The sequence below is a fragment of the Urocitellus parryii genome, chromosome 6 (assembly GCF_045843805.1).
Source record: "Urocitellus parryii isolate mUroPar1 chromosome 6, mUroPar1.hap1, whole genome shotgun sequence".
Classification (NCBI taxonomy): domain Eukaryota; kingdom Metazoa; phylum Chordata; class Mammalia; order Rodentia; family Sciuridae; genus Urocitellus; species Urocitellus parryii.
The window spans coordinates 149,095,069-149,119,709 of record NC_135536.1 but is presented as its reverse complement, the minus strand read 5'-3'; the positions used below and the strand labels follow the sequence as shown (position 1 = coordinate 149,119,709).

General features: G+C 39.6%; 1 protein-coding gene across 3 annotated transcripts in view; it reads right to left on the bottom strand.

Moving 5' to 3' along the window:
• The window catches only part of Fan1 (FANCD2 and FANCI associated nuclease 1), a 33,591-nt gene extending 11,747 nt beyond the window's left edge, over positions 1–21,844 (bottom strand). The window contains exons 1-10 of one of the 3 annotated variants that reach the window (XM_026406978.2): positions 21,802–21,844; positions 19,814–21,214; positions 17,696–17,836; positions 15,378–15,579; positions 13,420–13,653; positions 8,663–8,794; positions 6,642–6,750; positions 5,136–5,255; positions 2,006–2,170; positions 1,279–1,429 (exon numbers count right to left, since the gene is read on the bottom strand). In XM_026406978.2, the coding sequence (XP_026262763.2) occupies positions 1,279–1,429; positions 2,006–2,170; positions 5,136–5,255; positions 6,642–6,750; positions 8,663–8,794; positions 13,420–13,653; positions 15,378–15,579; positions 17,696–17,836; positions 19,814–21,062 (2,503 nt within the window). In that variant the 5' untranslated portion in view covers positions 21,063–21,214; positions 21,802–21,844. The other 2 variants (XM_026406976.2, XM_026406977.2) reach the window with 2 other exon arrangements.
• Positions 21,845–24,641: the final 2,797 nt, after the last annotated feature.

Genomic DNA, 24,641 nt, shown 5'->3' with positions numbered 1-24,641 from the left:
CCCTTCTGAGCTGTGGTATGGGAGGGCTCATCCTCTATCATGTCTGTGCATACAAGGAAGAAGCCCTAAGAGGAAAGCTAACACCTCAAATCTACTAACTGACTGAGTGAAATGCCTGCAACAACCATGATATGAAAAGGAAGAGCAAGCACATTTAAACTAACTCATGTATATTTTTCTCAAATGGCCAGTCCCAGCTCCAAAATATGAACTTTGTCATAGTCAAATGTGCACTTCCTCTCTTAGACCTGCTCAGCATATTCATAAACTCACCAGGTGGAGCCCCCAGAGATTGACTGTTGTCACAGACTGAAATACCCTAACATTCTTAAGAACAGCACACAGTTGGGCAGGAGGCAACCAGAGGTCAGCTCCACTCATTCTTGAGTCAAGAGGTAGAGGGACAATGGATTCTCCAAGGAAATGAGGTGGCAGGACTTGGAGTCCAAGTTCATCACTCTAGGAGGAGCAGATCCTTCAAGCTCCTTTCATTTATGACCTGATTCTGGGTCTGATAACCCTCTCAGAAGCAGCCCAGCCCTCAGTCCCTGCACCAGGTTTGACATCAGGCAGCCTCTCTGGCAGTCCTCTGCCCTTTCTTTTTTGTTTTATACCGGGGATTGAAGTCAGGGGCACTTGACCACTGAGTCACATTCCCAACCCGATTTTGTATTTTATTTAGAGACAGGGTCTCACTGAGTTGCTTAGTACCTCACCGTTGCTGAGGCTGGCTTTGAACTTGCTATTCTCCTGTCTCAGCCTCCCCAGCCGCTGGGACTGTAGGCGAGTGCCACAGCACCCAGCATCCTCTGCCCTTTCTTACTGCTCACTAACAGCTATGACAGCAAAGACAGTCTCTAATGTCCCACCAGAGAACACTGATCTTCACAGGCATTAGGAGGGGAATACTGGGGAATGGGAAGAAGACCCCCTTTAAAAACTGTAGCTAGTAAAACTCTTTTCTATACTCCTTGATCAGCAGTATCTTTTTTCCCCCCCAGCAGTACAGAGGATTGAACAGGGCCCAGTATATGCCAGGTTAAGTATTCTACCAAGGAACTACATCCTTAGCCCTTTTTATTTTATTTCAGTATAGGGTCTCACCAAGTTGTTGAGGCTAGCATCAAATTTGTGATCCTCAAAAGCAGCTGGGCCTCGCTTACCAGTGTATTCTACCATGGGCAGAGGAAAGAGAGATGATGGCAACCCACTATTGACAAACCATCAGGAAATGCTGTTCGCCTATTGTCTGGAATAGGTGAAATGTTTTCTGTTTACCCTGGTCAAAGCCGTTGCATCTGTAATAGTCCAGCGCCAGCTCCTCCACAGAGCACAGTACTGTGGTGGGGTCAGTAGTATCCCCAGACTCCATGACAAATACAGACTTGCCCATCCCACGCTGTGGGCACAGCCTGCCCGTGATGGTCACCTGGGACAGCAGCAGAAGAACATCCATTAGCTTCACTTCACCTCAAAGTACCTGTAAACCTGCCTGTAGAGTCCTGGGGATAAACCTTCCTAATGCTAAAGCTGTGCTTTTAACAGAGTACAAAGTGTGTGACCCACACTGGCACACCTATAAGGTTCTGGCCTTTGGAAAGCATCTGTCATGGGAGGAACTCTCCAGATCCCCCATTTCCAGGAGAAACCACCAGATGTTCTGAGCTCCTGCTCAAAAGTTCAATCACTTAATTCAGGTGTGACCACACCAGCTGACCCATTCTTATTGGCGAGAGAGTATTAGAATGAAAATGGGAGCAATGGCCATGTCATTATCCAAAATGCACATTAGACTGTTACATTTCCTAATGAAAATGCACACTAAAACTGTTCTTAGGTTGCTTTCAGTTAGAAAAACAAACAAACAAGTACACGTGTTTAAATCCAAAGCACACAAAAAGGGCTGAGGAGGATGCTCAGAGGTAGAGCATGCACTTAAAACCGCAATACCCTGGGTTCAATCCAGTACTCAAGACAAACAAAGCACCCAAAGGAAACTACTTACATGTTTAACATCTTCAACAGCAATTTCTGGCAGCTGATGAAAGAGGTGCTTATACTTTTTACAGCTTGGAGACTCTCGCAGGCGCATGGCTCTCTGATAAAGTGAAAGACGGTGTCCTGTCCTTACCTCTGGATCTGCCAGCCCTTTAATAATGCACCTGATAGCCTAGTAAATAACATGTCACATATCAAGATCCTAAAAAACCCTATGGCAGCATCTACTAATTTAGCTTAACAGAGTAAGAAAATTTCACTACTAATTATTCAGTTTTACTAATATGCAAGTAAGCAAATAGCACTTCTAGAGATACAAACTATTTTCTTAGATCTTATTCTGATATTTTTAACATACAGATTAACTATAATCCTCATTGTTAAGTGCAGGAGCACAACCAGCATGTTATTCATTATTCATGGGGACAGAACATCCCATGGCCCCTTCCTCACCAAGAGCATGCCCCTCAGGACATCCCTGTATCATGGGCTAGAAAAGAATTTAGAGGAACACTTGGGTCTATGGTTCTCAGAATTTCTTCTGGGTGAGGGGCAGTGAAAGAAAATGTGTGTCCCACCCTTGATCTACAAAATGAGACGAATTCCACAACAGGCACCTAGGAAACTGACCAGTCAAAACTTCTAGGTGGCTCTCATGTAGAGTCAGAACCGCAGAGCTGGGCCTAATTCCTTATTTACAGGAAAGGTACCTAGAGTTTGGAGGAGTCTAACATGTTTCCCAAGGTTGTTCCAAGTTGGACAAATAAACAAAGAGAAATACTGAAAACTAGAAAAAGGTACCACTTTATTCCTGTTATGATGGGTGAAATCAGAAAATAACAAGCATTGGCAAGGATATAGAGAAATTGAAATCCTTGTTCCTTGTTGGTGGAAATATAAAAACTGCAAACACTCTAAAGAACAGTTTGGCAGTTTCTGAAGCAAAAATAAAATTACCAAAATGACTCAAAAATCCACACCTAGGAATATTCCAAAAGAAATCAAAACAGGGACATAGACATACACTTGTACATGCATGTTCATGGGGGCATTATTAAAAACAGCCAAAAGGTGGAAGCAACCCAAGCATCCGTTTATAGGTGACTGGATAAACCAAAGGAGGTTTATATACAATGAATTATTTATAATTCATCCATAAAAATGAAGTTCTGACATGCTGCAACATGGATGAAGCTTGGAAACATTATGCTAAGTGAAATAAGTCAGACACAAAAGGGCAAATATTGTGTGATTCAGCTTTTTTGAAATATACACAAGAGGCACATTCACAGAAAGTAAAGTGAGGTTTGTGGAAGGAGAAAACAGAGAGAATTTACATAATGATTACAGAGTTTCTGTTTGGAGTGATAGACACTAGAGTAATGCTTATACAACATGGCATAATCAATGCCACTGAATTGTACACTTAAAATTTGTTAAAATGACAAATTTTACATATGTTACATATCTTACAGTAAAAAAAAAATTTAAAAAGAGAGAAAAGAAACTTAAATATCAATGAAGGCTCGGGCCATGAGGAATTGAGGGTATAAAAGGAGTCAACAGTGAGAACGGGCCATCTGAGAGTGTTCTGTACCTTGGCAAGAGACAGCAGCAACAGAGGCCTGGAACAGGGAGGGAATAGCCAGACTAGCTCCACCCTGGCTCTGGGGCCCCTGGCTGGCCCCTGGCAATCTGCAAGAATAAGCACTCTTGCTAATGGCTTCTGCTCTAGGGGCTGACATAAAGCACATAAGGAATAGTAACATGATCATGAGGCCTGTGAGTGTAGCCAGTGAGACTGCTGAGAAAGGTTAAAAGGAACTATAAGTTTCTTACTATCAATAAAAAATAAGCTCAGTAGCCTATCTACCCCTGTGACTCTGAGGGAAGGCTCCTGTGAGCAGCACTATGAACCAGGGAGAGAGCTGCAACATCCTTGAGCCTTTACTGTGAACAAAGAAAGCAGCAGCAAGAGCACAAGCTCTGTCTCTTTCACGCTTAGTGCTGGGCCAAGAGACGCCTTCTCTTGCTACTGGAGCCTCAAAGAACACTGGCAGGAAAGGGGGCACCATGCCCACCTCCACAACAAAACAGCTTCCAGTGGCTTTTCACAGGTACCTGAGGTAACAAGGCACTTTTTCAGTGGAAGGCAGCAAAAACACTACATCACAGTTCCACATTCCATGGCCAATTTTTTCCACTCCTGTATCACCCTGATTCATTTAATATGCCACTGGAAAAAACAAAACCTCCCAGAGGCACAGTCCCCTCCATTCAACTTGAATTCAGGCTGGAATGTAGACAGGGAGGGGGACCCGCAGGCAGCAACACAAAGAGCCACTGTTGTCGCCTGGCTCAGCAGCAGCAGCTCTGAAGCCCCACCCTGCTGGATATAGTGGCAGCAGAATCCCTCTACTTCCAAGTCCCCAAGATGCCAGAATAGGGAGCCCTGGTGCCCTCAAGAGGTGGTGGCCTGTTTACAGTTGAGACAACACATGTCCTAGGGGCACAGCAAAATACCTCACAGAAGTACAAAGAGTTACTCATAAAGCACTTGCAGTTAAGATAAGGAAAGTAACATTTCCATCAGGGCAACAAGCAAATAAAATCACTATTTCCAAAACAAAAACATTACCTTAGGTACTGGGGATGTAACTTCCTGAAAATGCTTGCATAGCATGAGTAAGGTTGTGGTTCCAACCCCAGCACCACAAAACAAAAACAAAACAAAACACACTGTCATGAAGGCACCTGTTGAGGGCTGATCATCTCCCTTGAGTTCTAGATCCTAACTCCTGAATCCCAACACAGTCCACTGTGAACCCATCTTCCAAATAATGGAAGAAAAGATAGCAGACTTCCTCTCTTTAAAGGTTGTGTTATTTCTACTTGGATTGGAACAAGTCAGACAAAGAATGTTAACAAAAAGAAATAAATATTCTAATTATATTCAGAATATAACAGGCTGGAGGTATAGCTGCGGGTATAGCTCAGTGGTAACTGCTTGCATATTAAGTGCAAGGTCCTGGGTTTGACCCCCAGCACCAAAATGAATGGATAAAGTACTTAATAATTTGCCATATTTAAAAAACTCATTCAGAAGTAACAAAAGCATTGGGTATATTCTTGCATACCGGTTCCAAGCGCTTCAAGTGCTGGTGTAAGTTAAGAGCCAGTCGATCCCACCATCTGCCTCTGCTATCAGGGCAATAAATTTTCTGTGACAAAAGGTTTTCAAGTTCCTTAACAGCTTCCTATTGCAACAATAACAGAGAAAGCCCATTAGACTTAAAAAAAAAAAAAAAAAAAAACAACTTAATTTTATTTAGAAGACAACATGACTGTAAACTATATTTATAATGCATATCTTTTCTAAAGCCAAGGATCAGAGCTGACAGAAGAAGTGCTTGGAGATGCCCTTCTGCAGTAGACATGAATTCCCTGAAGTTTCCTTGTTTTACAGACAGGTCCTCTACGGGCTAGCACTGAGTTTTTGGTGGTCGTGGGTACCGAAGGTCATTCTCTTCAAGTCACATTGGCCAGCACAGAAGCAGACAAACTATGCAGGGCTGAAAAACTTACATACGTATGGGAACCCAGCAGGTCAGAGGACCCACAGAAAGAGGAATTTAAGGCAGGCAGGCCGGTGATAACGGGTGTGCTCATCCAAACACTCCACTTCAATAAGAAGACTCTCTGGTCAAGATATATGTAGACTCTTTAGTCATTCTTTTTTTTTTGGGGGGGGTGTGGGTAGGGGCAGCAGGTACCAGGGATTGAACTCGGGGGCACTCAACTACTGAGTCACATCCCCAACCCTATTTTATATTTTATTTAGAGACAGGGTCTCACAGAATTGCTTAGTATCTTACTCTTGCTGAGGCTGGCTTTGAACTAGCAATCCTCCTGCCTCAGCCTCCCAAGCCGCACCACCACATCCAGCTCTTCGGTCATTCTTAATTTTCTGTGGTTCATATCTCTTTCAAACATGTAATGTTTACCCCAGAAAAATACAAAACTCCTGTATACATGCAATTCTGGGGTTCACAGCTGCCCTAAAACTCATCATTGATACTATTTGAGATTCACAGATCCCAGGTTAATACCCAGCTTAGTATATCCTCTTCACAAAAACATCATTCTTCAAGAAAAATATCAAGTACAACAAAAGGGAGCTCTGGCAACTTCACTATGTTTAGTATGAAAACCCAATCATGTTTTTGATTTGTAACTGTAGATTATTTTCAGACAATACATGGCACCTGACAGGGAAGCTTAAGGAGACTTGAGAGTTCCACCTCAGTGATTTGGGGAAATCTCCCAAGTCCAAGTCGTGCACAAAGTCCTGAAAGAGATTGAGTCGTAGGCTGTAGAGACTTGTCCATGATCCTTACTGGGCTTTGTCCACGACCATTCCAGTACAGTGACTCATTAACTCACGAGCAAACAAAACAGCTGTTGGTCTTCTGCTGTCCTCTTTCTACTAACCCGAGAGACAGCAGGTTACTTACTTTAAACACTCTCATTGTGTTACTGTGTGATGACCATGTATGCAGCAAAGCAGAGAGCCTAGCAGGTTTCCTTCACATGTTTATTGCTGCCATCTCAGAATAGGGTAGGGGAGGGACTGGTGCTCTAACCTCATACATGTGAAGTCTCTGCAAGATTTCAACAGTCCGAGACAAAATCCTTGTATATATCCACCCAACAGTAAAACACCGAAGAAAGAGTGGTAACTCCTCATGGTATCTAAAATAAAAATGTATACCAGTAGTTTTAGTTTACTTGTTATATAGAATTATAAGTGAAAAGCAGATCAAATTCCTATATTATTTTTTATTTTGTTCTTATCCTAAGGATATGAACCCAGGAATACTCTACTACTGAACTACAACCTCAGCCCTTTCTATTTTTTACTTTGAGACAGGGTTTCACTAAATTGCTGACGTTGGCCTTGAACTTGGGATCCCCTTGCTTCAGCCTGAGTAGCTGGGATTCTAGGTATGTGCCACCATACTCAGCTGAATTCTTGTCTTTTAAGTATTCTAAAATTGTATACAATTTCTTACACCACAAACCTACATTCTCATAACTAGTCACCCTATCCCAGGTCACTCAGATGGCAGACAGAGATGAGAACAATATGTAATATTCTAAATCAAGGTCAACAAACCCCAGCCCACAGGCCAATTCCAGGGCCAAATCCCTAATTTTCTAAGCTAAAATGGCTTTTACCTTTTTAAAAAATATATATTATAAAATGTATTTTGTATTTCCTTTTCTGTATGCATTGCTATTACCTATTTTTGTTTTTAACCGACACATAAACCCACAAAAACTGTACAAGTTAGTGGAGTACTATGTATTGTTTCGGTGACCATGTAAAATCAGGTTAAACATACCTCTCTCTTCAAACATCAATTACCTGTTTATGAAAAACACATTCAAAATCCTTCTAATTTTTTGAGATGAACGTTCAAAATTTCTTTCTTTCTTTTCTTTTTTCTTTTTATAGTTGTAGATAGATGGACAGAATGCCTTTATTCTACTTGTTTTATTTTTATGTGGTGCTGAGGATGAAACCTAGTGCCTCATGCATGCTAGGCAAGAGCTCTGCCACTGAGCTACAGCCCCAGCCCACAATCATCGTTTTCTTTATCAAGCTACTTCTTACTGCTATCAAACTATAACTTAGTACCCCTTGGTCAACTTTTCTCCAGTCCTTCCTCCTCCTAGAATTTTACCATTTTAAATAAAATACACCAAAAGGAGAATAATACTCCAAGGCATGTGAAAATTAACATGGAACTCAAATTTCAGTGTACACATATACAGTTTTCTAGAATACAGCCATGCTCATTCATTTCTTTCTCTCCAGTACCTGTTTCTACACAATGGCAGAGTAAAGTCGCTACCACACAAAATCAAAGCCTCGAGTATGAATTCTCTGGCCTTTGGTAGAGGAAGGTTCTCAGTCTGTTCTACAGTAATCTAACTTCCTGACTATGATTTTCATTATAAATGTTTCCTAAATGTTTTTCTGAAAGAGGCACTGAGTAAACCTAATTATTTTCTGATCACCATACAACAATAAAGGAAAACATTTCTTAATAAATACCAAAGATGTTTAAAATTTATTAAACTAAACAATAAAAGATCACACTTTGTGCTCTTGGAACTTTCAGTGCTCACTTACACTGTCTTGAGTTTTCACTGCAAAAACCTACCTATTACATGCCACATCTCTGTCCTGCTGCTGGTTTCCCTATCATTTAAATTCAGCTCTCTGATACTCAGGGAAGCCAACACGCTTAAAGATGGCAAGCTAAACACTGAGTAAGTATTCACTTGAATGTCTATTGTTCAAGGATCTGAGTTATATAAAATTTGCTTAACTCTTCATGGGGAAAACATTCAAAGTCCAGTAGAAACTTACAGCTCTACCCTGGTTTGACCAAAGACCAACTGGAGGATAATATTCATGAATAAAATTACCTTGAGTAGTTGGAACAAAATGATCAACAATAAATTTTGGCAGGTATCTTAAAAAAAAAAATCTTGCTAAAGGTCTGGCTCAGTGGTAGAGCTCTTGCTTAACATGTGAGGCCCTGAGTTCCATTCCCAGCACTGAATGAAGAAGGAGGAAAAAAAAACCTCTAACCTTAGGGAAGGGTGATTTTTCAGTTTGTTCCAATCCCTTTTTGCACTTTGAGAGAGCTCCTTAGCTTCTTCCCAGTTCCCACTGGCCATCGCGGTAGAAATGTCACTCAGCATGTGCGCAGCTGCTGCATATCTGGGGAAAAATGCCATCCAAATTTCAAATGTTAAGGAGTGTTTCCATAAAAATTACTGCATCCTAGCTGCTAGATCTAACTCTGAAGGATAAAAGTGTGTTTTGTTAAAATGTGAAGGTTATTTAAATTGTATTCTAGCACTAATTTAACATAACTGGAAAGACCCTAAAGAACTGATATAGGCTGCCCAATTTACACTGTATGATTACATAATACATTTCACTGTATAAATGTGATGTGATATTAATCAGTTCATCATTCCTATGTTTTGAGACTCTTCCATTCATTCAACAATTTGGCAGCCACCAAATAAACACATAATTGACTTCAGAATTATAAGAAGATGTCAATTTGATAATTTAATCATTTGTAGTCAAAGGTAGCCAGAGGCATGCATTCCAAGTTAAGAGAATTACTTAGAGGTTGGGGTTGTAGCTCAGTGGTTGAGCGCTTGCATAGCATGTGTGAGGCACTGGGTTTAATCCTCAGCACCACATAAAAATAAAATAAAGGTATTATTTCCACCTACAACTAAAAAATAAGTGTTAAAGAAAAAGAGAATTATTTAGATTATTTCGAATATAACTAGGAATTCACTGTAGGAGACAGCAATGCTGAAACTTTATAACACCATTTAGCTGAAAAAATATGACTTTGATGACTTTTCTAGATATCAAAATTAAAAACATTTGACCAGTGGATTCCATAGCACTTTTGGGTACATATTCACTGTATTTGACTCATGTCTTAAAGCATGTAGTACCAGTATGTACAAACACTACACATTAAGAGGAAAGGAAAATGACTCCAAATGTAAAAATCTGCTTACAAACTCTTAGATCTAATAATTTCATGACTTTGCAAATGGATAATCCTGAGGTGAAAAAAAAAAAAAAAAACAGAAATCAAAACCTGCTTGATCCATACTCCAATTCCAAGAGGCCACCTGAAATCAACCCTGTCAAACTTCACCCATTTCCTTCCATCAACACCAGGCCAACCCTTGTCACCATCTGGACTCATCATGTGGTGCCTATCACTTATCGGACTCAAACTGGAACTGCTAAACTGGGAACAGCATTCTCCTTCACATCCCCAGGTTCTTCCCTCCACCCTGCCTTCTTATACAGGACACTCCAATGGTCTCAACTCAGGGCTGGGACACATAGATGAGTCCCTTCCACTGACTTCGGATCCCAAATCATTCTCCTACACACTTGGAAACCCACATTCCTGGGAGGTCCACTGACTTTGAATCCCAAATCATTCTCCTACACACTTGGAAACCCACATTCCTGGGAGGTCCCCTGCCTCCCTTAGGGCATGTGACTCCTGGACAGATTATCTTCTACCATTTTCTGAAACTGCTACCTACTTCCTTTCTCTAACTCTGTGTTTCCTATAACAATGGCCTGGTGACTTTGACATCAATGAGGGCAAAGAGCACTCTTAGATCCTAGACCTTCTCACTAATAATCCCTTTTCCACCTGTCTTCCACTGCCAATGTGCCAACAGCTGTAGAGACTTCTGTCTCCAATCTACATGTCATCCTCAAAAACCTTGACTTTCAGCATTTAATCCACTAAGCAAGACCCACCCCCCACAAAGCTTTCCAGCTCATTTACTGCTGATAATTCCTCCCACTCTCTAAGACCATAGCTGGTACTCCGACCATCATTATCCATCAGTCACAGGTCTCCTGTCCTTACAGCCTGCATACCCAACCAGAGCATATTAGCCTAGCTCTCCCTGAGAAACACGCCTTGTTTACCTGGGCCACAGTCATGGTGTGCACACTGACCACTTCCTCATAGCCTGGGCCCAGGGCTCTGAATGTTGCTGAAGAAAATACATAACCAGGCTGACTGGTTTTGCTTGACTCATCACCACAGATTTCATATATGCACTTCCTTCCTCAGCTTATCTACCTGCTCCCACCACCAAGGTCAAACTAGCCTCTCTGGGGCTTCTCTTGCTCCCCTCCAACTATGACTCCATTGGACGCTTTGGTTAAAAACAGGAAATGAATTGGCTACCTGCCTAATCTCTTCTACAGCTTCCCACTGCTCAGAGAACAGATTCAGTCTATTCACTAGAGCTTAGAAGCTGAGTATCCCTCTGACCCCTGCAATCCTGGTCCGTAAGTAACCTCCCCTTGCACCACTGACCTCTCCGCACACCTCTGGAGCCTTAGCCAGAGACCTCTGGAATTTCTCCAACTCAGCCAGTTCTTTTCTGCCTGAAGGCCTGTGTATACACAGCTCACCTCATCACCTAGAAGCAGGGATCCAGACTCTTATAGTTTAAATATAAGGTTTCCTCAAAAAGTTCATCTGTGAGATAATGCAAGAATGTCCAAAGGTGAAATGCATTATGAGAGATGCAATCTAATGGTGGATTGATCCACTGATGGATTTACTGGGTGGTAACTTTAGAGAGGTAGGATGTAGCCAGAGAAAGTAGTTTACTGGAGGTCTAACTTTCAGGTATATATTTCATCCTTGGTGAGCGGGCCTCTTTTTCTGCTCCTAGTTGCCATGTCCTGAGCTGTTTTCATCTACCTTGCCCTTTTGCCATGATGTTCTGCCTCATCTCATACCTAGGGCTATAAATTGAGCCATCAATATACTGAAACTTCTGAAACCATAAGCCAAAATAAGCTTTTCCTCTTCTAATTGTTTTTATCAGGTTTTTTAATCCCAGTGATGAAAAAGCTGCCTGAAACACAGACCCTGACATACCTACCTCCTCTCTATTCTTATGTCTTATTTTCCAGGGTCACATTCCAGGGCCTCCCCCGCCCACACACACACACACACACACACTCTCTACAAAGTAGAATTTCTCTACCTTTCTCCTCAATTGTCAGGGCACTTTTCACACACTACAGTTATTCTGTTTAGTACCTATCTCTCCAGGGAGATGTAACCCCATGATGACAGCAACCCTACCTTGTTCACTGCTGCAATTCCACTACTGAGGGACATAACAGATTTTTAACACTCAACCCATTTTTACTGAATAAACGAGGATCAATTATTTCATGTACAGAAATGAGCAGAAAGGGTTCCCAGGCCACATGTCAAATTACCAGCTACTATATAATATGACCTCTTCCTGAAGTCAATTAAATCTGATTTTATTTATCATGCTAAGGCCCTCTTCATAAGAAAGAGAATTTTAGTTATTTTATTACAACATACCTACTTTCTAGAAGGAATAGGAGATGGCTTATTTCTTCACCCTAGTCCTCTGACTTATGAACTTGTCAACTATGGTTTTGTCAATCACAGGACTAAAAAGTAATTCTCATAGATATAACAGTAAGAATGACAATTACAATAATAACTAACATGTACTAAGTATTTTGCAAAGGTCAGGTGGTGAGCACTTTATGTGTGTCCACATATATCTGTAAGAATATACTATTATTCTCCCCATTTTACAGACAAGTATGCTTGTCTGAGTGGTTTCACAGATCATGAACATAGTGAAACTGAAACTTAGCTTCAAAGTACAGCGCCTCATAAAAGGGAAAAGCACAAAGCCACTAATAACAAAAAAGGTAAAAAGACGTAAGATAACTGAAGGTAGAGTAAAGGAAATAGCCATGTTAAAAGATCTGGCTAAGGCAGGAGGATGTCGCTCAGTGGTTAAGCACCCTGGGTTCAATACCAGTACCAAAAACAAAAACAAAGATTTGGCTAAGAAAGTTCCATTTGAACCCAAGTAAGATATTAAGCTTTCCAACAGCTAAGGCAAAATAGGCTAAAATCAGTTTATACTAAACTGATTAAAAACTAATTAAAAACTGAAATTGTTAAATAATTTCAATAACTTACTTACCGTCCCTGCTTTTGGTAATGCTAGGGATAGAACCCAAGGTCTCATGCACATTAGTCAAAACTTCACCACTGAGCTACATCCCCTCAATAACTTACTTTTTCCTCAATAACTTACTTTTTAAAGCACATGGCTATTCTAGACAACACTTAAAAAACTTTCTCAAAAACAATATCTGAATCAATTCAGTTAACTTTGAGTCATAAATCTTAAATCAAGAATCAAAAGTGACATTTTAAAATGCAAAAATTTTTTTATATACAAGTTGTTTTGTTTTTTGTTCTTTTTTGTTTTGTTTTGCCTATAAAACCTTTTATCAACCCCTACTTTTGCTGATCAAACCAAATTTTCACTAAAACCATGTACTAACATAAATTAGTGAAAAAGTTATTATCAGCTTTATCTGAAGTGTTATTCCTAGGAAGACATTCATTTTCCACTTATTCATACTAACAACATATTCACAAGGCAGGTTTGTTTAAAAGTCTGTATTAAAAAATTGCTTCCTGCCAAAACTATTTGGGAACATAAGTCAGGGAAAATTTTTGTAGCTCTAACTAAAAACACATTGTTTTTGGCAACCATAACCTAAGCACATTTCTACATTCTCCCTGAACATTAGAAATGCATGTAAGTAAGGCAAAAACTAAAAAAGGAAAACTTCAAAATGGTTTTGGCTATGAACTTAAATGTTTCTACTTTGGCTGGAAGGAAAAATAATAAAATCTATTAAATTTTCATTTTACACACAGATATTATAGTGAATTAACATCCTCCTACCTGATAAGATCTTCTCTGTCTTGAAAAATTTGTGTTTTCCGATTGACGGTATAACTAGGAAACTCCATTCGGCCGAGATTGACCAACAGCACAGTAGAAAGCTGACCTTGGCCACCACAAGCAGCTTCTTCATCTTCCATGGTGTCTGTCAATGAAAACAGTAGCAAGATCCGGGAAAACACAGCCCTGGGGCCTTTACAGACTCGCAGTGACTGTCCAGCCAAGTCTTTGGCTCTGCAAAAAATATATAATATAGAAATGTCCTTCTGGTTATTAAGCATTTAAATGTCAGATTTTGCATATTAGTATCAGGTACAATAAAGGTAAATGGCACTCATTATCCTAAACCTAAAGCAAATCTACCACCTCCAACCATGTAAAGCTTAACCTCTCCAGAGCTCAGAGTCCCACTTACAGACACAAGATTGATTGAATTTATGTCTTCAAATGGTTTCACATATCGTTTGGCTCAATAAAAGTGTTTCCTTCCCTAACCACAGAATAGGATGAGGTTTACCATGGTCATGAACACTTAAAATATCAAGAAAACTCGTAAAAGTAATATCTCTTCAACATCACTAATTCTCAGCTATTGATTTTGGTAGCTCAAAACCTCTTAGTAAGGCAGCATCATTTGTGTACCCGGAAATGGTACAAATCTGTACCAAGGTTTGGTGCTACTTACTAATGTACAAAGTACATTATTTGTGTTATTTTATTACAACATACCTACTTTCTAGAAGGAATAGGAGATGGCTTATTTCTTCACCCTAGAAATAAGTCAGGGAAAACACATTGTTTTTGGCAACTATAACCTAAGCACATTTCTATATTCTCCCTGAACATTAGAACTGCATGTAAATAAGAAACATCTTCAAATGGTTTCATCTCCATTCCAGGGTCATCTCAGAGAGAATTCAGTTCAATTCTGGATGTCGGCAGTGTAGGTTTGAAGGTCTGAATTAAAGACTACGACCTATAGCAGGGTTTCTCAGCCTCAGCACTACTGTATTTAGGCTGGATAATACTTCATTGTCGGCTCTATCTCATGCCTCCGATGATGTTCAGCAGCATCTCTGATCTCTACTCAATGGAAGCCATTAGCACCAGTATCTCCAGTGATAGCAACCAAACATGTGCCCAGATGATGCCAAATACTCCCTGGTGGTTAAAAATCACTTGAGAACCACTATCCTGGTAAGGACTTCATACCAACTCATCCAGAAGATATGAAACCAAAAGCAGACAGTGCTGCATCCCTGGGAGCACTACAGAGATTTAGTGCTACTATCAGAGACCTGAGGGAAAAGAGTAGGGTTCCTATCACACCAACATTTTATTGAAAACTATTCATCTACAGAGACTGTCAAAAAGTACCCATTTCTGCTGGCCACAGCGGTATACACCTATAATCCCAGTAACTCAGGAGGCTGAGGAGGAGTCAAATTCATCAATTTAGCAAAGTCCTAAGCAACATAGTGCAACCATGTTTCAAGATTAAAAAATTACCTAAGAATTTACTGTCTTTGTTCTATTGACTATTGTTTTTGGTGCTAGAAATTAAAATGGTTTTTTTTGTTTTGTTTTGTTTTGTTTGGACACAGGATCGCACTCAGGGGCACTTTACTACTGTGATGAATCCCAATCCTTTTTATTTTTTTATTTTGAGACAGCATCTCATTAAGTTACTGAGTGTGACTCTGAACTTGTGATCCTCCTGCCTCAGCCTCCTGAGTCACTGGGATTACAGGCATGTGCAACTGAGCCTGGCTAGTATGATCTTAAGCTTAAAATAAGCTAAAAAAGAACCTAAGTTATTATAAATAAGGCTCTTCCAGGCTTCTCAATCTAATTTCAACTGAAATAAGGATTACAATTATAAAAAGCATACAATCTACAATAAGTTAGCATTTGTTATCAACATTTTAAATAATTTTGCTCTTATAAAGTGAACAAACCTTTTTAAAATCACTGCTCTGATTCCAGACTGACTCTTGCCCCAAGTGCAGACTGAACGCTGTTTGGCCAATTTGAGAAAGTCATCCACTAGCTGCTGTTTCTGTCCATTGGGATTTACCAAGTGGAAGGTCTTAGCCAGAGTTTTCAGCTCAGGAGCAGAAAGAAGTTCAAGGACTTCAGAGAGTTCTTGCAATTCAGATTCTGAAATAGTTTTTTTTAAAAAAAGTGAAAAATTGTTCTAAGGAATTTTACTACTTTCTACTAAGTAGAATAGTAAAAGAAAGAAGGAGTATAATGCCTTCCATTGTCATATATAAATAAAAAATAAAGAAGGAAGCTTAGGTAGATACAAATAAAATGAATTTTTACTGTATAAAATTTAAGTAGTTTGCCAAAACCCAAAACTAATTTGGTGAGTTTGCCAAATTCTCTCCATTAAAGACCATGGAAGATAGATACATCTTAAAAGTTCTGAAATAACAGAATTTCTCACAAAAAGGAAAATATGACTACAAAAAAGACACATGTGGAAAGTTATTATGGTTTGGGCATGCTGCTCAAATAGATTACTTGACTATATATTCCCTATCTTTGTCATCACAAAACCTCTAAAGGACTTTCCAAATCAGGTTAGAGTGATCATCCTCTTCTTCCCACAGTCCCTTCCCTGCTCATGTTTTTCAGACTGGAAATCCTTTCATTGGCTCACTCATTTGGTACACAGAAATCATACTCTGCTTTTAAGGGCCCCAGACACCACACCAGGCCCTACACATTTAGCCTGGCTGGTCTCTGCCTATAAGGCACTCACAGTTTAAGCAGTGCCTTCTTACACACAACAAATATTTACTAAATGTGCACTCATGCCGGGTGATGTTAAGACCTTGGGCACACTACACGGTATTTTTGTGGAAATTGCCTTTCCACAAGAAGCTTACCTCCTGGCATAGTAAATAAACCAATGATTATATGTTAGGTGGTAATAACTGCTAGAAGGAGAAAGAAACAGGTGAGATAAGGGAGCCTCGCAGGGAGGCTGGCCGTTTCACACAGGGTAGTCAGGCAAATTTCTGATGAGTTAACATAGCACAGAGGTGAATGGAACCAGGAATAAGCCACGTGGCCAGACAATGGAAACTCTCCTACATGGAGGGGATATTGAGGCCAAGTTTCTGAAACAGGAGTGCACTCAGCATGGTGAAGAGCACTGAAGCTGTGTGGCTGCAGCAGAGGGAGTGAGAGGGCAGCCACAAGGTCAGAGAAACAGCTAGAGAGATGTTGCATCATCAGTAGGGCTTGGATTTGACTGAGTGCAATGATGAAACATCTGCGTTCTGGTTTTGTTACTGAAAGGTTATTTAAAGGTAGGTCACAGCAGCAGTCAGCTGGGATGCTGGTCAACCATATCAATTTATGGAATCTGCCCAGATCTTTCCCATCAAGTAGGGATCAAGATTCCCTTTCCCAGGTGACCCTGATGGCAACAACATGTGGGAAGCAATGCTCCATGGAGGGCCTCGGTTCCTACTACCTAACTACTCATATCCACGCTCTTTTGCTGAGCCTCCGTGACTTTCCCCCACGATCCCCATGTCCACCCTATCTAGCCCCACCCTAACTTCATCTTTACCTGCTGCTCTCCCATAACAAACTCTGCCCCAAAGGAACCATTTGGCTCAATTTACTTATTTTGCTAAAATGTAAGCAACCCGAATCCAAAGTTCACCAGTTTTCGTTTTCCTCATAAATAAGTTTCCACACAATATCGTGTAGGTAGGTATTCAGTGAAGACTACTGACAAGACAACCCAGAGTATCACTGGAGAAGACATATTCTCCTTTACTGTTTACATAGGTTTAAATCAATTAAAAATTCTCCAGGCAATCAATGTGAGCTGTATGTGTGTGCACATGTGGGTAGATAAAGTTTTTAGAAGAAATACACATTTCAAATAAGCCAGCCTTGTTCTTTTATAAAGATGGAAGAATCTGAGTAAAATTACTCAACTTCTTGCTGGAAAGAAAGAGACAAGGAGGGATGCATTTCTTCTGTGGCACAATCTCTACCTGGGTGATTTCATGGTCTTAAAACTGCAAGTCAGGAAAGCAAGAGCAGACAAGTTTTCACTCTCCTGGTGGTCTTATCTCATCACATGAATAATCTGTTGCACTAAGTTTAAAAACTTGATTTTAAAAAAGCAATTACTATTACCAGGCAACAACCAGGAGATGGCACCATACTAACAGTACCATCATTCTGCAGAAACTGAACTCTTCGGGTTACCATTTCATTTCTTAGTATCATCTACTGATCATACCTGTCTGGAGAAAGCCTGCGTGCTTCAATTCTTCAATCACAGGTATTAAGTCTGAAGCAATCTCTTCATATTCTAATTTATTCATCTTAATCCAGCTTAATTTACGTTGAAAGAGCCTTACATATAATTTCTGACCACTAGCTGTGATAAAGTTAAGAAAAATAGGAAAAAATTACTTTTTTTTCTCAAAAACAATATACAAATTACCCATTTACTTTTAAAACCTGAAATGAGTAAATATACTATATTAGGAATATACATTTTCTTACCTTATGTATAATGATATAATTTCATATAAGTCATTTTACGAAGTTCCAATTTAGTAATGAACATGAGTCATTTTAAAACTTCTAAAATCAAATCCCCCTATTTTCTAGTCAATATTTCTTCTTCCTAAAAGAAACCCTACCTACAATTCTATAGTAATTTTGTTCTCTGCTTTCAGTTTAATATACATTAGTCCATTTAGGGCCAAAAATAGTCTGAATTTTCCAAAACAGTGCCTAGCTTAGATAGGACAGTCATCTCTACCTCAGAGTTCTATTCCAACTTACATAATTAACCTGTTAGGTCTATTTCCTTACTACTTGAATTATTTTTAAATTTCTGCCAACTCTAAAATAATATTATAGCTTTTAAATTTTTCTACATTTTCCTTTCTTTCCTTTAAAGAGGCAGCTTTTACTTAAGACACATTGTATGTGATTCTCCATGGAAAGCAATTCAATGAATTTGTTAAACTTGCACAAGGTAAACTGTTCATATTTTCCAGTTATATGGAGGCCCAGATCCATCAAGTACTCAAAAAGTCACATAAGCTGGGCATGGTGGCACACACCTGTAATTCCGAAGCAGGAGGACTGCAAATTCAAAATCAGTCTCAGCAACTCAGTAAGACCCTATCTCTAAATAAAATATAAAATAGGGCTGGGGATGTTGTTGAGTGGTTAAGAGCCCCTGAGTTCAATCCCCAGTATCCAAAAAAAAAAAAAAAAAAAACGTCAATATAATCAGCACCCATCCAAAGAACTGTGGCCAGTCTGGATTAAAGAGCCAATGTGATGCCTTTCTGTCCATACCCTGGTGAGACAAGAATGAGATGGAGGCTGTATGGACACTTTACACAACTTGCTGAGAAGTGCAAGTCACCTGTTAAAAAATAATACAAGGAATATCCTGATAATTCCACTGTGTGTAGTTTCTTAAATATTAGTAGTAGCTGAGTATGGTGGTACACACCTATAATCCCAGGTACTTAGGAGGCTGAGGAAGGAGGATCCCAAGTTTGAGGCCAGCCTGGGCAACTTAGAAAGACCCAAACTCAAAATAACAATAAAAGCATTAAATATTAGTAGCAATATCTAGGATGTTCTTCTTTTAATCAACTGAAGAGACAGACACGCCCATACTGCACTAGAGGACAGTGTGAAAACCATGTAAACAGTTCAGCCACAAAGTAAGCTATTTCAACCTTGAAGTGATTCAGTTCTAGAGCCGTCATGACCCTTTGTAACAGGGCAGCCACACCAGGGTGCCCTTTTCTTCAAACCTGCAAGACCAACTTGGTGCCACCACTGGCTAATGATTTGAGGCACAGACTAATATTTTTAAAGGTACCAATTTAAGCCTGAGAGCTTCCATTTTCTCCACAACCTGACTTGAAGAGGTCAAGTCCAAGAATCTAAACACTGTTGGAAAAAAATTGTGCCTCAGATTGGTTTGTTATTTTTCCTAAATTTTATATTATTTTACTTTCATTTTTGAGGAAATGAACTGTGAAAACAAAACAATCTAACAGGAAGCTTGATTACATGCCCAAAATGCAAAGTTATGTTTTTTTCAGTGTATTCTTTAAAAAATCTGGCAGGGTCATTTTACATCCATCAAACATATCTATAAAGGAAAAAACAACTGCTTCCATGGCAATCCAAGTTCTGCTTGCACAGTAGATAGCACCTACCTGCATATCCTTGATACAAATCTTATAGAAAGCTCGGATTCCAATTTACAAAATCACAATGATTTCTACTAGTCATTAGGTCACTGCCCATCACATCACCCTTCAATTAGGACAGCAAATGGGAAACAAAAAATTGAAAGCAAACAGGCTGAAGATACCTGATAATTGATGAAATTTACTTATAATTCCCTTCTCCTCTTCATCAAAGAGCATCATATCATCTTCATTCTCAAGTACAGCTTTCAGTACCATATGGAAATTCTGAAGATAGTAAGGATGACTCAGTGTTTGCGGCATCTTATCAGGAACACCACAGCTTGACCCTTGCTCCACAGCAGTGCTACAAGTGATTTTACTCTTTAAGCCACTCTCACCTTCCAAAACTTCTTGAAAGTTACTCCACTCAGAAGCAATTGTAGAACTTGGAAAATTTGCCTCTGAATTTGACAACTGTGTTTTAAGTTCTGAAACAACAGTCATTTCTACTTCTTTACAATTACATGCCTCAAGTTTTTCAACACCTTTATCATCTATATCTTTGACATTCTCTTGCTTTACAAGACTATCTTCTGAAGTATACTTTAAATTATTCCCAAGGAATAAATCTGGAGAAAATAACATGGGAGCTTTATCAGAGAACCCAGGGGTAAGGGTGAATTTCCCACATTTCTGAGCAGTCTTTTGGCTTTCAGCTTCCACTATTTTATCACCTTTTACCATAGGTTCAGAAATATTCTCTTCCTTTAGAGAATCACATGTAAAAATATTTTCTTTTTGAGAACTGTTCTCCAAAATTTGATCCTTGTCCTCAATTTCTAAACAGTTAGCAATCAGGCTTTTAACAGCTGTGGATGGGGAACTCTGTAGACAATTATTGCTAAATTCCTCATTCTTACTTAGTGACTTTTTAGCCTTTATGTATTTCCTGGACAATTTAGATGACAGGCTTCCCAAAGAAATGACTTTCACAGAATGATTTCTCAGCTCATCTTGATTTTTGCACACCAAGGCATCAGTACTTTTAAAGTAAGGACTGGTCTGCTGTTTTGCGCTCATTTTTGCCAAACCACTTTGGTGAGGGATTGGACTTGTCTTTGGTGGTGACTTCCTTGGTCTTACATCTTCTAAGGCAGTATTCTTTAAATCTACTGTGGTCACATTTGAATTCATTAAGTTAACCTGTACTGGATTCGTTTGAATGACATCACCATTGTTAGCACACATTTCATCAAGGTGCTGGTTTAAGTTATACCGGGGCACCATTTTACTACAAATGGGGCAAGCAAGTTTAGCAGGTGGTGCATTGTTAAAATACGAAACGATAGAGTTAGATGAATTTTTTCTAGTTTTGTTGATTGATAAGCTTCTCCGAGGTCTTTTTTTGTCAGGCGATTTCCCTTCTGGCATTATGAGTATTAGAAAAATTGGGTGATCCAAGTAATAAAACACAGGCTATTTCTGGTGAAAGATAGCAATGCTTTACTTTTACTCTCTTGGCTTGAACTAATAAAAACGGGGACTTTATGTAACCTCATGTTATTCGTTTAAATTTCTTCCTCCTACAAAATAAAACACATATGGGTTAAAACCATCTTCATGAAATTAAACGTGGAACATTTAATTTCCAGGAAATTAAACATTTCCTGGGACAAGAGAACCCTAGGCTTGAGGCAGAACACGGAGGCTGCACGCAATTTTAATGTGTCTTTTATCATAAAATGACAGACTAGACTTATAAGGTTAACTTATAAAGTTGAGACTTTTTAAACATCTAAAATTACCCGTTTTTAAAAAGGGATTTTTTTTACTATTCCAGATCCTTCTATAAAAGCACAGCATCGGTAACATTTTCCTTGGGAGATGGTGCCCATCGGGATGGTTCCCCAAGGCAGCTCCCGCCTCAGGCCTGCACAGACGAACGCCCACAGTCGTCGCGGGGATCTGCACGCACGCTTGGCTGCCACCGCCACAGCTTCCGCTGCAAAGCCCCTGGGGGCCAGCGAGCACGGCTAGAGCAGCGAGGCCAAATCCGCGGGCCTGGGATGCGCCCCCGGGTAGCGCACCCGCGGCCACGCGACCGCCCGGCGTCCTCCCGCCCTGCGCCCCTCCCCTTCCTCCTTTTGCGCGGGCCATCAGCACCACTCACGATTCGTCCCCGCAGCCCCGACTTCCCTCCAGGCTCCGCGCACCGGCACTCCAGGCATTCCCAGCCGATCTAGCGTCTCGATTCCACAGGCTCAGCAAGAGGAGGCTCGAGTGATCGATCTCCTTTCCTTGCCTCCTAGAAAATCCCAAACTGATGGGCTCACACTAGCTGTGCCCCTGAGGGAGACCTAGATACCTCCTAACTTTCACACTTGGGCAGTGGGCCCCAGAACACCTTTTCTGTGGCTAAGTAGACTTTATATATGTGGTAACAATAGCAAAAGGGAGAAGAATGCAAATGAAACTATACTATTGCATGGTCTTACTTTTTAAATGAAGAGGTACCATATTAATTCCAAGTAGACTGTGATAAGGATGCATATTGTAGTTCCTAGAAAAAGTAAAAATTAATGCAAAGCGGTAGAGCTAAAATATTAGTGGAGAAACTAACATTTGATAGCAAAGAGATAAGGAAAGGAGAGCAGGAGAAGAAAGCCTAAGACTTCTCCTCCTGGGAGAAGTCTATGTTACCCCTTTTAAAATAAACCCTATTTTGTTGTTGTTGTTGTTTTGTTTGTTTTTGGTTTTTCTATAGATGAAGTTGGGCACAGTACCTTTATTTATTTATTTGTTTGTTTTTATGTGGTGCTGAGGATCTAACCCAGGGCTTAGCACTGGCTAGGCGAGCTCTCTACCGCTGAGCCACAATCCCAGCCCATAAACTCTACTTTTTCTGCTTGTCTCCTCATGCTTTTCTAAAGTTAGATTTCAACATGTGAGGGAGCAGAACTCATCACTGGTAAGCAACCAGAGGTATCACAAACATACAGTATTCAAATACTAACCAAAATAACTGAAATGCTATATTGAAACAAAGTAGTCTTCCTGATGGGAGTAACTACCAGAAAAAAACAAGGTCATTTTATAAAGTCAAGTTAAAAGGGGCAATTCACAAACAAGGCATCAAAATCATAAGTAGGCATATACCTATTAACAAGGTTTCTATGGGGCTGGGGATGTGGCTCAAGCGGTAGCGCGCTCGCCTGGCATGGGTGCGGCCCGGGTTCGAGCCTCAGCACCCCATACCAACAAAGATGTTGCGTCCGCTGATAACTAAAAAATAAGTATTAAAAAATTCTCTCTCTCTCTATCTCTCTTTAAGAGAAAAACACAAGGTTTCTAAGCAAATGAAGAAAAAAAAAACTTTACAGAAAGAAATAAGTAAATGCTAGAACTAGACCAAAAAAAATCAGTAAAGATACAGAATATATGAAAAATAACTGTCAAAGCTTTGGACTAATTGAAGTATGGAACATTATACTTAACTGTACACATTTCTTCCTTTTCCCAGTGTTTTAGAGTTAATAATTCTGAAAGCACTTCCTGTATTTTCTAGGCTTGTGCAAATTAATACATTGAAGATAATGAAAGCAAGTTTTCTTACTGTCGAAAAAGGTGTTACAAATGTGGGAAGAGTGAAAAAGCGAGATTGTAACTTTTGGTGGTGTTTAATTGGAATTGGAGGTATTGGTATGAACTCATGAATGGCATACATATCACATATTCCCCCAACTTTTATCCCCATAAGCACACAATCATAGTTTTCTGCCTCTGTTGAATGGGCCTAGTAGCAATGAGACACAAGAAATTGGGCTATAAATATCATTCTCTATTAGGGAAAATGGGTTCCTTCGGAAAATGACTGATTCCAAGGAAAGTAAAAGATAAGAATGGAACATATAATAGCAACAGAAAATAAAAATGCTCAAAGAACAATAGGGACATATCAAAAGGACTCAGGGGTAAACTTCAAAAGGTCTTCTGCTGCTCAATTCAGAGACAATTAGAGCATCAAAGCAAATAATGATAAAGAACTATAAAGCATTACATAACATAAAAATCAGGTCCAAATTGAGATAAATAAATGAGAAGGGAAAGCTGCTCCTTATAGTAGAATGCCAACCAGTTTGCATAGAAGAAATAAATCAACAACTGATGCTGTAATTGGTGAGTGAAAGTTTGATGAGGAACAGATATTTATAGCATCAAAGTGTCTTCCTCATAAGTGACCAATTAAAAAGGAAAATATTAAATTTCCAGTGGGGAAACCTGGTGGCCATTACCTTAATCAAATGATCATTGCCATTATTAGCTTCATTAGGACAAAATATCTTTATATGAGGCACTGAAGACATCCACTGCTGTGGTTTTCCTGCCCACATTGTGTAACCTAGACCTAATCATGAGAAAATACGAATCACAATCTGAAGGATATCTGATCTGTACACTTCAAAAATGTTAGTGAAGAAAGACAAAACTCAGGAACTTTAACAGGTAACTGGAAAACAGAGACATGACAATGAAATACAAGTGATCTTGGAATGATCCTGGACTAGGAGGGAAAACAAAACTATGAAGGACACTATTGGGACAATTGGCAAAATTTGAATATAAGCTATGGATTATATAACATTTTATTCGTGATTTTGATTATATTGTGTTGCTATGTAAGTGAAAGACCTTATTCTTGGGAAATACTCAGGTATTGATAGGTGAATGACCATACAACTTGTTCAAAAAAAAGAAAGAATGAGGCAAATGGGGCTAAAATTATTAGAATTTTCTGGAATTTTAAAATTTCAAAATGTATAAACCTCTTAAAAATGATGCACAGGGGGCATGGGAGTGTAACCCAATGGTAAAGTATTTGCCTAACATGTATACAAGGCCCTGGTTTCAATTCCCAGCACTGAAAAAAATGAAAAAAAAAAATACACGGGGGGAAAAAACATGACAAAATACTCAATTTTACCAACAATCAGAGACACACAGACATGCAAT